This window comes from Orcinus orca, chromosome 19 (genome assembly GCF_937001465.1).
Source record: "Orcinus orca chromosome 19, mOrcOrc1.1, whole genome shotgun sequence".
NCBI lineage: Eukaryota > Metazoa > Chordata > Mammalia > Artiodactyla > Delphinidae > Orcinus > Orcinus orca.
The window spans coordinates 50,644,958-50,660,743 of NC_064577.1; the positions used below are offsets into that span (position 1 = coordinate 50,644,958).

The window sequence follows — 15,786 nt, forward strand, 5'->3', positions numbered from 1 at the left end:
CTTACATTTTGAGTTTGAGTGAACATTGCAAAGGCTGGGGCTTGGGGGAGTTCAGCCCAGGGAGCAGGGTCACATGACCCTGGTAGTACAAGGGATACCACAGCACCTCTTCACATTTGACAGATGAGAATTTTTTATGTCAAGTAGGGAGGTATTTTAAGATGTCCCTTTGAAACAGTCAGCCACCCTCATGGCTAGCCCAGAAATAAGAGCAAATATAAAATATCCACCTCATAATTTTTACTTATTCACTAAACCTAGGTCCATTTGTACCCCCTCACTCCAGGCTATAAGCAGGAAACTCTTCTTCCCACTCCTCACTCCCCAGTGCAAGTTTTCTGTTCCTGAAGCTAACAGGAAATAAAGGAAATAACATGATAATGTTATGTGTCTCTCCCCACAACCCAAAGTAGCAATAATAAAGAAAATAAGTGCTATATTGTATTTACCAGGCTTAGAAAGAAAGCCTTAGATCCCAGGAACCTGCCACCCTCTCCCTACTTCATCCAACTCCACCTCACCCATTACTTAGTACCTCATCAGCTCCATCTGAATGCCTCTTTGCACTGTTATAAACTGCTACAATAAATATTGTTATGATCTTAATGGATCACCAGTAGCTCACCCTTACAGTGTCCTTGGAACCGGAAGGGAAACTAAAATGAACAAACAAAACCCTTTAATAATGGCTCTACTCACACCCAATCCCACATCTTTACCATTTACGCATATACACCAACAAAGAAAATCACATACACTGGGAATTAGGGCTGAAAGCTGGTAGGAGTCATACTGGAAGGATAATGAATACCAAGTTATTAAGTTCGCATTATAATTCAGTTGGCAATAGGAAATGGATGAAGGTACCCAACAGGAGACTGACACAATCAGAGCTGTGCTTTTGGAAGATTATGTTTATCATGGCAGGTAGGATGGTAGATTAAATCAGGGAAAACAAGTTAGCAGGATATGTTAACAGCTCAGGAACGCAAACTGAGGATCCCAATTCTAATGATGACAATGAGGAAAAAAAAAAGAAAAATGAGTGATCTGGACAAGATAAAGGTAAAAGAAAACCTGTAGGAGTTGCCACTTGTTTGGATTGTATGATCTAGGATGCACAGACCAGAAAGCCCTGTGAGACCCACCAGGTCTAGAGTGCAGGAGACTGAACTAGAGACAGCTTTCAGGAGTCATCACAAAGTGACAGATGAATCCTAGGAGCCAACCTCTCCAAAACAGAGAATTCTAAGAAAACAGCAAGCAAAGGATGAAACCTTAGGGAACAGTCACATTCAGAAGGGAACAAAGGCCAGGGAGCGTGGGAAGACAGCAGCCTTATAGAAATAGTGGTCAGGAGAACCAAATAATTATCCTAAACAACAGCATTTAAGGAGACTTATATTAACACAAAATCAAAATACAAATAGAAAAAAGCCATGGTATTTGAGGAACAGGAGGTCACTAGCAACCTTTAATAGTACAAAAACTGAATTTCAGGAAGATAATCAAGAAGCAATGGCAGATAGAGAACATTATTTTCAATATGGCAGTAAAATGGAAAGAATGAAATTATTTACTTTATATAGAAAAAGAAAAAATATATATATTGTTAATAGTTAACAACAAAGCAACTGCAACAGGTTTTGAATTATCTTATCAGTTATAAAGTAAATTATAAAAGTTAGTAGATAAAATCTCAAAAAAAACAATGAGAACATTAAATATCTAATAATGACCCTACAAATTCCCTTTAAGTTGTAAAAATCTAAAATAGATCTCAATGTTGAGAGCAAGGGCCCAATATCATCACAAAAAAGATTTCCAAAATAGCACATGGTCTATGGTTATTTACCAACACATATATTCCTGAACATTTTTCGTTAATATAAGGATAAGAACCACCTACTCAACAAAAACAAAACTACACGTAAAATATAAAAACATTTAAATGCTTTTTGCATTACATTAAATGCTAATCCCAATCAAACTTCAAATAGGAGGCTGCAGGTTAACTTCCCTTTGCTTTTACAAGTCAAATTCCATAATAAAATAGTTTTATAAAACAAATTCTAAACCTCATTCAACAATATTATGAACAAATAGAATAAGAGTTTGCATTTGCTCTTTGAACTTAAAAAAGAACAACATCGCACTTGAAAAGTAGACTAATGTGTGTAGCTACATAAAAAGAAAACAATCCACTGGTTTGTTTCAGATATATAAGGATATACAAAATTTCTAGAAATTCCGTGGCAGTGGCAAATCAGATTTGACTTATGGTACTACTATCAAGGAATTATAGCCCTAATTTCAAAAAATTACCAACAATATTTTTGTTCTGCTGGGATAAGACATAGGCCACTCTTAACAATAGTAAGGGGGATAGATGTCCAAGGTCTTGAAAAAGTGAATGTGAAAAGATTTCAAGAAAAAAAAAATCACTTCTCTCAAAGGGATGCTGATTGGTTCTCCTAATGCTCTGTTTCTTGATCTGGGTGTTGGTTACAAAGGTGAGTTCACTTTGTGAAATTCACTGACCTAAACACCTAAGATCTGAACACTGTTCTGTATACATGTTATTATTCAATGAAAAGTTTTAAAAATCAAATTTTCTGTTCTAGTGAGGAATTACCTGTTGTCATAGATCCATAACACGGCAATATTAGCAAGCCATCTAGAGTGGTATCTTGGACATCATAATCATAATCAACAGACTCTGCCATCTGAAAAAGTAACTCACAACTTTTTTCGATTTCAAACTGACCTGAAATGAGGGGAGAAAATAATGTCAGCAACTGAACAGCAAAATCAATTTAAGAATTAAAAAAAACCCTTCTAGATTAATATTGGTTTTACATAATAGTTATTTTAAATCTCTCATTTGATCTAAGGTAGATGAACACATAAATTGTACTCAATCTCAACAATAATAAAATTAAAAATAGAAGAAAGTTTCCAAGGAATTTAAATCTCTAAAGGAATAAAAATGTTTATAGTCATAAAGCCTTTCATCTTGCTAATATGGTATATTTGAGGAAGACTCAATAAAGTTAATCATTACCATAGGGGAGGCTAGTCCAGGAGATACTACATTTAGGTGTATTTCAAAATGCTTAATTAAGTACCTCAAAAAGGCTAAGAGATTGTTACAATGTCTCACTTCTGACAGGGGTACAAGGCAGTGTAGGAGGTGAGCCATGAAATTACTCATATCTGTTAGTAGGATGCTGCTACTTGAAAAATCACACTAGTCTGAGATTTAACTATTTCTATTTTTGACCTCCAAAAAAGGCTTGTCTACGAGACATGGATTCTACACCTTATGTACTGCTACCACACAGTACCATCCCACCACTCAAAGAAGAAAGGAGCTAGTAGTATGTCTTTTGAAATAATGAAATTAATCATTCAGATCCAGGACTGTTTAGTGTGGTTAACAGCTCTATATAAGATAGAGTAATAAAAATATTAATATTTTACCGTTTAATATCTTTCTACTAAAAGTCAGTGTATTTTACCTATGTTTACTAATGAGACTCATGGTTTTTAGGGCAGTGTAGAATTACCTTATATATCTTGTAATAGATATAATATCTAAAACTACTCAGAAAATCATAAAAGGCTAGGATAACATGAGTAGAGCCTAGATTTTCCAACAAAGGTAACACTCTATCATGGTGCCCCACTCCCTTGTACAAATAGTAAACTTTTAAAACCTGGTACTGAATGCTCACCAGTCAGAAAAACCAAGATGTCTCCAGCCATTTCATTCAAATGGATATCCATGGTCACTTTCACAATCTAAAGCAAGAAACACAAGCATAATATGCTAGTGGAAATACAGTCCCCCCACCACCACCACCTCCCCTAGTTCCACAGAAAAATTAAACTTGATTCTCGAAAGTCCTAGGACCTGGGACTTCCCTGGTGGTCCAGTGGTAATGAATCCACCTTCCAATGCAGGGGATGTGGGTTCAATCCCTGGTCAGGCAACTAAGATCCCACATGCTGCGGGGCAACTAAGCCCACGTGCCACAACTACTGAGCTTGCATGCCTCAACTAGAGCCTGCGTGCTGCAAACTACAGAGCCCACGTGCCCTGGAGCCTGCGTGCAAACCACAACTAGAGAGAAGCCCGTGCACCACAAAGAAGAGCCCACACGCCACAACAAAAGATCCTGCGTGCCTCAATGAAGATCTTGCGTGCTGCAACTAAGACCCGACACAGCCAAAAATAAGTAAATAAATAAATAATAAATCTTTTTTAAAAAAAGTCCTAGGACCTATGAGGGCTGCCATTAAAATAATAGAGACAAATAAATTATCAAACTACTCAATCAACTAGAATCATAGATATAGAAAAGACATAAAAAGGATGCCAAGTAATACCGCTTGAATATATGCAGTATTTTCTCTATCTCGTGGACCAATCAAATTGCAGAATTTTTCTCTGACCGGATAAAGCCTTCCAGGTATATCAAATATTGGACAATTTCCAAAGAATGCAGAGAGCTTGGCTAATTCCATAGTTGCTGACATCACTACCACCTTTAAATGCTCTTTCCTATTAGGAGACTTCTCCTGAAACAGCTTCTTCAATAAACCAAATAAGATGTCCTGAAAGAAAAGTAAATTTCTAATAAGTCACAAGTGTACATAACAACCAATTTATTTTAAATATTTTGCTCTCCTAACCAAAGGATTCCCATTTGAATAGATTAAAATGTAAGTAAGAGAAGGCAATTCACTATACAGTACAAAGCTACCCAAAAGAAGTAAACTGTCTAATAAATAACCGATACAGTAAAATACTCACTGTAGTTAGAGTTCTCTCATGGGCTTCATCCAATATAATGACACTGAACTTGGTAAGATTTGGATCTCCCAGAATATGTTTCAGTAAACATCCATCAGTCATGTACTTGATTGCTGTTTCCTAATGTTCAAACAGCAGAGTACATTAACATATACATAAAAATAAAATCACAGAAATTCATCCCTGCTTTGCAAACTAAATTTTCCCCCTCAGATGTACAGATATTAAGTGATCAAACTAATCTGATGAAATAAGAGTACATAAAATAGTCTAATAACATGTCTACTAACATGGATGGTAAATTACGAAACTTGTGATCTATACAGAGACAGGGATAAGGAACTAAGGTGAATATTCTGGAATAAAGCAAACAAAAGTGACCAATAAGGAAATACAATGAAGTCAGTGGAAAGTGGTTAAGATAATGTAATGACTTCAGATGAGCAAGTTGTGGGAAAACAATAATGAAATGGAATTCATCTCCCTGTCTCAGCTGCTATTTTAGAAGACTCAAGAGAAAAGGTAGGTGCACCATTTCTCTCACTCTCTTCTTCCTTGACCACTTTCCTGTTACAAAAATAGGGTCAGTCGACTAGAATTTAAACAAGGTGAGAGGGCTTCCCTGGTGGTGCAGTGGTTGAGAGTCCGCCTGCCGATGCAGTGGACACGGGTTCGTGCCCCGATCTGGGAAGATCCCACATGCCGCGGAGCGGCTGGGCCCGTGAGCCATGGCTGCTGAGCCTGTGTGTCCGGAGCCTGTGCTCCGCAACGGGAGAGGCCACAACAGTGAGAGGCCTGCGTACCGCCAAAAAAAAAACAAAACAACAACAACAAAAAAAACCACGCTGAGAGTAAGGTCCAGAGGAGGAGTTAACAGCAATGATATCCATAAAACAAAGGAAGAAAAAAAGAAAGAAAAATCCCCAGCAGTGACCACTAGGAAGGCAAAGACAGTATTTTGGGGAGTCATTCTTTGCCACTGTTGATGGCCATTCCTATCAGGGACCATAGGCAAATCAGAGATTGTTTTGTATCTGGTACAGGATTAAGAAATCCTGAAGGAATATAAATTGTACCTATGAACTATTGCCATGAATACAGAAGATGCTCAATAAATACTTAATGACTTTGTTCATTAAGCTGTCAGTTTTCCACTGACTTCAAGACTATAACTGTACAATATGGATGAACCTTGAAAACTTCAGCTAAATGAAATAAGCCAGACACAAAGGACAAAATATTGTACGATTCCACTTGTACAGGGTACTTAGAATATGGAAATGTATACAGACATAAAGCAGAATAGAAGTTACCAGGGACTAGGGGCGGGGAGATGTGAATGTGGAGCTACTGTTTAGTAGATACAGAGTTTTTGTTTGGGATGGTGAAAACATTCTGAAAATAGATAGCAGTAGTGGTTACACAACACTATGAATGAACTTAATGCTACTGAATTGTTGCACCTAAAAATGGTTTAAAAGTAATACAAATGGTAACTTTTATTTTATGTGCATTTTACTGCAATAAAAAATATTTTTAAAGAATACAAATGTAATTTACATGCCAAGGATCCTTACAGCTAAAATACATGACAGTCCTGTGAAAAATCAACGTAACTGTCACATAAACTAATTGAGAAGGGAGAAAATGGGATGAATTAGACACCCCAGGACTAGAGCATTAACAATGGGCAACACAAATTAATTCTAATCTGAGGCTTTGTTTCTTTAAAATATAAATGGAATTTTGAAGTCAAAATCTTTCATCACTTTCTCACTCTTTCTATAAATTTACAGTACTTAATTAAATACAAGCAAAACTTTTGTACCTTAGAGCTGCAATCGTCAAAACGAACTTGGTATCCTACTTTGGATCCCAAAGTGCATTTCATTTCTTCAGCAACCCTCTGAGCAACAGATATGGCAGCTACTTTTCGTGGCTGAGTCACACCAATCATACCATGTTGTGAAAACCCTATCAAAACCAGAAGTAAAAACACACAAAAATGTTAACAATTGCTTCCCATTAGAGCTAAATTGTTTCTGGTCAATCAATACAAACTGTTCAAGTGTTTCTAAAAGAAAACTCTGCCAATTAACAACACACTGTATTACATGTGCACCATGGAAATTTAAGTATTAATTAAAAATAAGACTACATATTAATAACTGTTCTAAATGTATATATTTTAATTAATTTTTTTCAATTTCAGTCTAAAGATTTACTCTAAAGAGTAAGCCAAGAATTTTTAACCCCTAGGAATCCATAAAATTCCACACACTTCCTAAAATGGATTTAACTTTGCCACAGAAGTTTAAATATACCACTTTTCATAGATTCTACAGGCATATTTTACTATTTTAATATCTTTGAAAGGGAGATGCATCTTATAACTGATGGCATTTTTTTTTCATTAATAGTATGTAAAATAGGGGTGTGTCTTAATAGACGGCATCTTAGATTTGATGCATTAGAGTAAGTTAATATACACTACGAAATTTTTATAATATCCAACATAATTTTGCTCTATACCAACCTTATGATAGAAAGTTTTACCGTATTAAAGGGAAAGACACCGTAAGGATAATTTGTTAGCTGGCTTGGTGTTAGAAGAGTCAAGGAATAAACAGTTACCTGATAACACCCTGGAGATAGAACCAAGAAATACTAATGTCAGCAGCAGATATCAATATATCCCTTCCCTCGGAAAATTATTTCACTACCAGTGGTCAACAGTCTACTGCAAGACAACCTTATTCTATAGCACAGAATCAACATCTACCTATAATTCTATTTGGAATTATTATGATAACTGAAAATGCCATTTCAACTAATCTGAAATAAGACCGTAAAAAAGCAAGGAAGATGTAGGGACAGTGTGCCAAGACAAGAACTGGGACTGTAAAACAAATGATGGGCATTTGTGTAATACAGAAGTCCTATTAGCTTTTAAGAGGATATTTTTAAAGTACTCCCAATATTTTCCCAGAATAAACTTACCTGCTTCATATAGATATTTTGGGAGTTGAGTTGTTTTACCACTTCCTGTATTTCCAGTAACAATAAGGAATGAATTGTCCCTCACAGCTTGAATAAGCTTTTTTCTTTGTTTTTGAATAGGAAAAGTTGGAGTAGTTCCTCCCTCCTGTGATGTGCATCCTTTCTCTTCTGTAATGACAGGGGGAAAAAATTGTGCAATTCAAAGGCCTGTAAAGATATCTCTCATTCAATCTCCCAAAACTGAAAAGGGAATGACAATAGAATTTCAGGGCTGGAAATAATCAACCCATGACTCTTCAGTTAAATCACCTACATCCAATTTGCAAGCGAGGGTTTATAAACCCAGAGCAACTTTTTAGTGAAATCAACTTGAGTATTTGCTAATGCATGACTCAAAGTAGCTGACAAAGTTAAGCCTAGCACAAGGCAATGTATTTGCAAGCATACCTATACAGAAGCACAAAACCCAATTTTATTAAACAATAGACCAAAACCTGGAACACAGCAGAAAAACTCTCAGCTGAATTAAAAGCCACCTGTGTTTGCTTCTGATTCACGGTTCAAGTTAGGTCCCTGTTCAGAGTGACTGATATCCCAGAAGGCCAAGTGGTGGGTAACCATGGAAACTGGCTCCTGGAAACTGGCTCCCTCATACCGTACCCAAAGGCAGGCTGGCGGCCCGACGAAGGGGCGGAGGGGGGGAGGCGGGAATGGATGGGTAGAGAACAAAGGCTTTATGAGCCCATTTAAGAGCAGAACGCGTTTCGGCGTTGGGGTTCACTTTTTTGTCCCCCAGCAGGGTTTTCACCCAACTTGGGTCTGGGACCGCCCCCCTCTAGACCAAAGTCCTCACTGGATGCAAAGTTCCCCTCCGGCTTGGAGAGCGACAAGAACGCTGCGGCCTCCCCCCCTACTCTTCTCTGCCTGCCTAAGGCGGACTTTTATCCGCCCCCAGAACCCCCATGCCATAACTCCCGCTGGCCTCCGTAGTGTCCCGCGGACCGCACCTCTATCCGCGATGGGAACTGCCGAAGGCCGCTCTTCTTGGAGGTCTCTTGATCGCTCACCTTCCTCCTGCCGCCTTGGCGCCCTGCCCGCGACGGCGGGAAACCGGGACATAGACCTGGCCCAGAGCGGAGGTGAGCACGTCCACCGTTCTGGGAAGATGGGAGGGGAAAGGCGAAGACGCGCCCTGATGACGTCAAGGTGTTTACTTCCGCGCGTGCGACTCGAGCGAGGGGAGGAGGAGCTGTTCGATGACGTGGCGCGAGGCAGCCGGAGAGGTGCCCAACCGTTGAGACCCGGCCGCGAGCAGAGGGCCCACGCTCGAGTGTTTCCCGCCAAACGCCGACGTGCGCTGCGGCTCCGCCGGCGAAGCCAGCCCAGAAGTCCCGAAGGGACCCCTCCTGTTTCCCCTCTTGTGCGCAGAAGGGCCAGGCGACACCTTTTTTTCCTCAGTGGTCACTGCAAGCCTATCCTACCTTCACACACCTACCGTGATGTGACCCTTTGCCAGGAGCTGGAACCATCCTAGAGTTCGGCGTTCCACGACATTCTCACCTTGCTCATCCTGAAATGACCTGTTCAAGGCACACAGCTCATGAGTTGCAGAGCTGAACTTCTATTTCCGTAGTGTCCAAAACTTAGGTCCCCCACGCTGTCCAGTTCCTTCATAGGACCCTGTATTTTAATTTATTTCCATGTTTATTTTCTTCCCCTTTCCCCCAACTAGACGCAAGGGCGACAACTTTAGAAAATCATGGTACATGGAGCACAGCAAAGTGATTCAAACTGGACCGTCAATATTTTTTGAATTCGCTGATGGATGAATGAATGATTGACCTCCAGAGGAGTTAAGCTCATTTTTAATGGTTGTGGATTCCTTGGAAACCACAAGAACTGAAAAATTAAACAGATATGCAACAATCGGGGTGGGGTGAATTTTCAGAAAAGGTACTTTGGGAAGCAGGACTTTCTGTTATAGAACCTTACAATTTTGTAAGTAGTGTCAATCGTAACAAAATCCATGCGAGAAGATTGTTTCTTGGACTTTTCAATCATTCCTGCTGTTAGAATTAACCAACACTTACTGCCAAAAAAGACAGCTCAAGTTGTCACTTTAACTAAAGTTCACTATTCTCCTATCCAACCAGGCTTCAAAAGATGTCATTGGACCCCAAGATTTTTCTGTGCTTATTTAAAATATATGTATACCAACTCCTTTTAAATGGGACAGATTAACGTCTCCTAAAATGCAAGTGAGTGAGAGCAACTTTCTAACAACTTTATATCTCCAAACCTGGGAGCTACAGGAATAAATGAGATAATAGAACATCCCAGATTTCTCTCATCCATTAAAGGAATTCCCCAACATCCTGCATTCTGTTAGAATTCAAAATATCACAACTCAGAAAAACCACAAAAAAAGCAAAAATACATTTGTAGTATAGGCAAGGTATTGGTGAGTACAGGGCATGGTAGTCACTTTTAAGAAAATGAGCAGAATAATTTCAGACCAATGACAGTTACCATTTATTAAGCACTTAGCAGTCAAGCGTGTAATATAAATTTTTTCACTTATTCTTCACAAAAACCCATACAAGTAGGTTATTACCACTAATTTTCATATATGGGAATCAAAGCTCACATATTTGCCTCAAAACAGAGGTAATACGACTAGATTTCAAAGTCACACTAATACCACTGTACTGTAATGGGAGATGGAATTATCTAAATCTCGGTGGCTAATATATTTTCTTCCAATGTTTGTAAATCAACTATTATAGAATGACTCCATTCTCGTATGAGAACCACATAGTGAGAGTATCCAGAATAAAACCTGCAAGCCAAGAATAAAGAAAAGTAAAAGTGAAAAACTCAAATGATGTTTAACATTGTTGATTTTAAAACCAAGGACGTTTAAAACATGTCACCATTAATAACCATGTGCTTAGGGCTATTCCAAATTGAAAGAACAACAACTATTTCCTGCTCAGTAAGTTTACAAATTGCAATGGCAAACAAGATACAAATATAGAATGAAACCAGAAAATACATGGTTTAATCTGAGAAGAAAAGTCAGTGTTCTCAACAACATTGAATCTATTTCCTTTTATCTTTGGGTAGAAAAAGAAAAAGCTGAAGGAGGACTTCCCTGGTGGCACAGCGGTTAAGAATCTGACTGCCAATGCAGGGGACACCGGTTCGAGCTCTGATCCGGGAAGATCCCACATGCCGCGGAGAAACTGAGCCCGTGTGCCCAGGGCCCATGCTCCGCAACAAGAGAAGCCACCACAATGAGAAACTGGCTCACCGCAACAAAAAGTAGCCCCCGCTCACTGCAACTAGAGAAAGCCCGCGTGCAGCAACGAAGACCCAACACAGCCAAAAATTAATTAATTAATTTTAAAAAAACCTGAAGGAAATGATATTCAAAGAAGTGTGAAAAGTATGACTTGCACCCTGCTGCTATTGCTTCATAAGCAGTCTTTCAAAATGTTCTTGAGTCTAAGCAATCTACTTCGGAGCATCCAGAAGACAGGAAAGAGGCTCAGTATTAGATTTTACAAAATGGAATAGGATTTTAAATCCTCTTCAAGAAAGAAAGGAGAGTATAGAACCACTGTTATAGTTTAACTGGGATAGAAAGGAAAATGATCAAAGATATTCATACAATGAAATACAGAAAGTCAAAAACACCAGACAAATGGCAGCATGTAGAACGCTAATCATAACTGGAAGTCAAGAGAGTGAGCAATAGTGTCAAAGTTCATGGATTTTTTTTTTAATCCATGAACTTGACCAAAACGATAGTTGTCTGGTAAAGAGAAGTAGATAGGAGCCAGACTGTAAATGGGTGGGAAGAGAAATAGAGGGCAAACTGAAAAGGTACTTAAGGTATTTAATGCATTTGGAGATGTATGGTTAGAATCAACTAAGGTAAATGAAAGGAGAGAAGAGAATAGCCAGAAAAAGGTGCTGCTGCTACAGTGTATGTGTGATGATTCATGGTCAATGGTATCATTGGGGTATAATTAGAAGGTGTGTTTAGGAGACTTGAAACACAGAGGTACTGATGAGGGAGAAAAAGTTCACATTTTGAGAATGAATGCAGGTCTGGAAGAGAGAGAACAAACTTTTAGTCAAAGTAGGTATAATGAACCTGCATTTGTGACAGATTTGTATCCCAAAATATGAATCTGATTGTTCCTCCCTATTTCCCTCCTTTATTTCTGTCTTACTTGTAAACTAAAGACTTTTCTTCTGCCCCAGCCCTCACCAGAGCAGAAACAAAGATCCAATGACACTGCTAACCTAAATGCCGAGATCAGAGCCACCTGGGCATGCTTGAAGAACTGGTTATTGCCTCTCTCAGACAGATAAGACTGAGCCTAGAGAGGGCAGAGAGAAGGGAGAATGTAATGAGAAAGGAAGAACTGATCGAAGGAATAAGGAGCCCTCAAAGTAGGCAAGAGAAAGAGAATCTTTCGTTAGAAAGTTCTAGCGGCAGGCATTCAAGAAGATAAGCCATCTGAAGTGTGGACCATTCCTCCTTTTAAAAATAAATAAAAAACCAAAGCTGTGACTAGTTAGCCACTTAGCAGTCCTGGATACATGTAAGCCTGGAAAGAGAGAGGGGAGCTTGTATGTTCTGGAAGGAATGGAAGCATGAAGAATCTCACTCCCTAACCAGAGTTAGACAGAAACAATAGGGAATTTTCCTATGAGTGAGGTAGTGGACCCCATGCTAGTTACATATTCTATTAACATGCATGTAGGATGTTAGCAATTTAGGCATTTGGAGGAAAATATTTAGATGGCCATACCATAGAACTTAGAGAAGTACCCACCTTTCAGTTCAAAGGTAAAAAACAACATCATCCTACTTTCTTCTCTCTTTTTTTATTTTTTTTTGGTGTCCAGATATTAAGATTTGAGTAAGTATCACAAGGCCACTTACCAAGCAGTCATTAATCATTCATCAATAATATTATTTAATTGAGAGGTTAATAAAAATTGAGGCACTTTTAGTCATTATCAATGAAAATTGATGCTTTACACATATGCATATAATCGTGCATGAATGTGTGGCATTCCCATTATTCTATCAGTAAAATAGGAACTCTTTCAAATAAAAGCTCAATGGGTACTCTAACATCCTATTCATTCATTCATGTGTTCACTCAGTAAACATTAGAATGCACAACTATATTATTTACCCTTCTTAATAGCCATAAAGAGGCATAAAAATATGCGTAAGAGATTATCACTACCTGCAAGCAGTCAAGGAGCTAAATATTTAAAGGAGGAAAAACTAGCTAGAGTGATGAGGAAAGACTTTTTGGAGTTAATGTCATTTGAACTGAGCTTTGAAAGTTGGAAAGATTTCAGTAAATGCCAGGGAAAGATTCTGGATTGAGGAAATCTCACAAAGACACTAATAGGGTGACCAAAACAGTATTAATTATGGATGATTGAGAAATCTGCAAAATTGATGTTCTGTCACTGGTGATGGCCTCTGTAAATCTTTCATTTGCCTGAAGGTGGCAAGCTGGGTTTATTTGAGAAACGTCAGCATCAACATTATTTGAAGGAAAAATGAAACAGTACTATTTCTCTAGAAAAAAAAAAAAAATTTCATTGACATTTAACTTGTAAAATCAAAAAGTGAAAAAGATTGAAATTACCAGCAAGTAAATACCATACATATTTAATATTACTTATTTCAAAGCACATAGATTTTGTATTGCAAGTATTTTACGTTTAAATTTTTTAGTTTTTGTTGTCCTTATTGATTTCTTATGATACAATTTTCTCGTAGGAGAAAGAAAGGAGCTTATACTTTCAAGTATGACCATTAAGATCTGTGATAGAGCCTGTGTATAAGTCTTTGGGGGTGTGGTAAGCTTTATTGAGGCATAATTTCCAAGTAGTAAAAAGCATCATTTTTAGTGTATAGTTGTATACATTTTATGAATTTTGACAAGTGTATATGATATGTAACCACCACTATAATAAAGATATAAAACAGTTACATTATTCTAACAAATTACCTTGTGCTCCTCTGTAGTCAATCACTTCTTTCACCTCTAGGCCCTGGCAACCACTAACTGGTTTTCTGTCTCTTTAGTTTTGCCTCTTCCAAAATGAATGGAATCGTACAGTATGTACTCTTTTCTCATCTAGCTTCTTTCATTCAGCATAATTACTTTGGGATTCAGCTGTAGTCGAAAACAGTTGTAGTGTGTATTAAAAATGTAATCCTTTTTATTGCTGAGTAGTATTCTGCTGTATGGATGTATCACAATTTATCAATTCATTAATTCAGGGACATTTATGTTGTTTCTAGTTCTTGGTGATTATGTACAAAGTCACTATAAACATTCACATACAGGTTTTTGAGTGACCATATGTTTTCATTTCTCTTGAGTAAATACCTAGGAGTGGAATTGCTGGGTCGAATGATAAATGTATGTTTACAAGAAACTGCCAAACCCTTTTTCCAAAGTGGCTGGTCTCTTTTGTGCTTCTACCAACCATGTGTGAGAATTCCAGTTGCTCTGCATTCTTGCTAGGACTTGATATTTTCAGTTTGTCTGTTTGTTTGTTTTACCCATTCTAATAATAGGTAGTAGTGGTATGTCATTGTGGTTTTAATTTGCATATCCCTATGACAATGATTTTGAACATATTTTATGTATTTATTTGTAGTCTGCATATCTTTGGTGAGATGTCTGTTCAAATCTTTTGCCCACTTGTGTGTGGGAGGGAGAGGTTACTTATTTTTTTATTAAGTTTTGAGAATTCCTTATGGATTCTGGATTCAAGTCTTTTATCAGATACGTGCTTTGCAAACATTTTGACCTAGTCTGTGGCTTGCCTTTTAGTTTTCTTAATTGTGTCTCTCAAAGAGAAGTTTTTAATTTTGATGAAGTCCAATTTATCAGTGTTTTTTCTTTTGACTGTGTTTTTGGTGTGGTACCTAAGAAATCTTTGCCTAATCCAAGGTCAGAAAGATTTTCTCATGTGTTTTCTTCTAAAGTTTTTTTTGGGGGGGGCGGGGGTGGTGTACACGGGCCTCTCACTGCTGTGGCCTCTCCCGCTGTGGAGCACAGGCTCCGGACGCGCAGGCTCAGCAGCCATGGCTCACGGGCCCAGCCGCTCCGCGGATCCTCCCGGGCCGGGGCATGAACCCACGTCCCCTGCATTGGCAGGCGGACTCTCAACCACTGCGCCACCAGGGAAGCCCAATTACACCCTATTTTTAAAGAGCAGTTTGGATAAACAACAAGATCCTACTGTATAGCACAGGGAACTATATTCAATATCCTGTGATAAACCGTAATGGAAAAGAATATGAAAAAGAATGTATATATATTATAACTGAGTCACTTTGCTGTACACCAGTAATTAACACAACATTGTAAATCAGCTATACTTGAATTTAAAAAGTTGTTGAAAGCATGGACGGACCTTGAGACATTAGGCTGAATGAGATAAGTCAGACAGAGAATGACAAATACTGTTTGCTATCCCTTATATGTGAAATCTAAATAAATGAAAAAAGGAAAAAACTGAATCAATCAATCAATCAATAAAAAGAGCAGTTTGTGTCTAGGTTTTCCTGTCTCTCATTTCATTTCATTTAGTAGTGTCAGAATTTTGAGGTATTTTCCTATGACACTATCTATCTCTGCACTACCTAGAATTATGGACTTTTAAACTGTAGAGAGTGCTAGCCTCCCTTTTAGAGATGAGGAAACGGGGACCTTAATATCTCCAGTGACTTGCCCATGGTCATACAGCTAGACAGAGGCAGTGCAAAGTCCAGGGTACAGCTTTCCAAATCTCAGGCCATTGCTCTTTCTGCCAGCTGTTTGTGGCCTCCTTATTGAATGTGTCACTAACTTTATTTTTATTAAAACTTTTTAAATGTTTTAAATTATTAAAAAGATTTTTAACAGATC

At 38.1% G+C, this 15,786-nt stretch overlaps 1 protein-coding gene across 2 annotated transcripts in view; it reads right to left on the bottom strand.

Annotated features, from left to right (window-relative positions):
- DHX40 (DEAH-box helicase 40) overlaps nucleotides 1-9,078 on the bottom strand; it is a 52,210-nt gene extending 43,132 nt beyond the window's left edge. The window contains exons 1-7 of one of the 2 annotated variants that reach the window (XM_049702327.1): nucleotides 8,827-9,078; nucleotides 7,820-7,987; nucleotides 6,648-6,793; nucleotides 4,820-4,939; nucleotides 4,393-4,620; nucleotides 3,738-3,804; nucleotides 2,636-2,767 (exon numbers count right to left, since the gene is read on the bottom strand). In XM_049702327.1, the coding sequence (XP_049558284.1) occupies nucleotides 2,636-2,767; nucleotides 3,738-3,804; nucleotides 4,393-4,620; nucleotides 4,820-4,939; nucleotides 6,648-6,793; nucleotides 7,820-7,987; nucleotides 8,827-8,938 (973 nt within the window). In that variant the 5' untranslated portion in view covers nucleotides 8,939-9,078. The remainder of the gene's footprint in view (nucleotides 1-2,635; nucleotides 2,768-3,737; nucleotides 3,805-4,392; nucleotides 4,621-4,819; nucleotides 4,940-6,647; nucleotides 6,794-7,819; nucleotides 7,988-8,826) is intronic. The other variant, XM_049702328.1, reaches the window with a different exon arrangement.
- Between the last annotated feature and the right edge of the window lie 6,708 nt (nucleotides 9,079-15,786).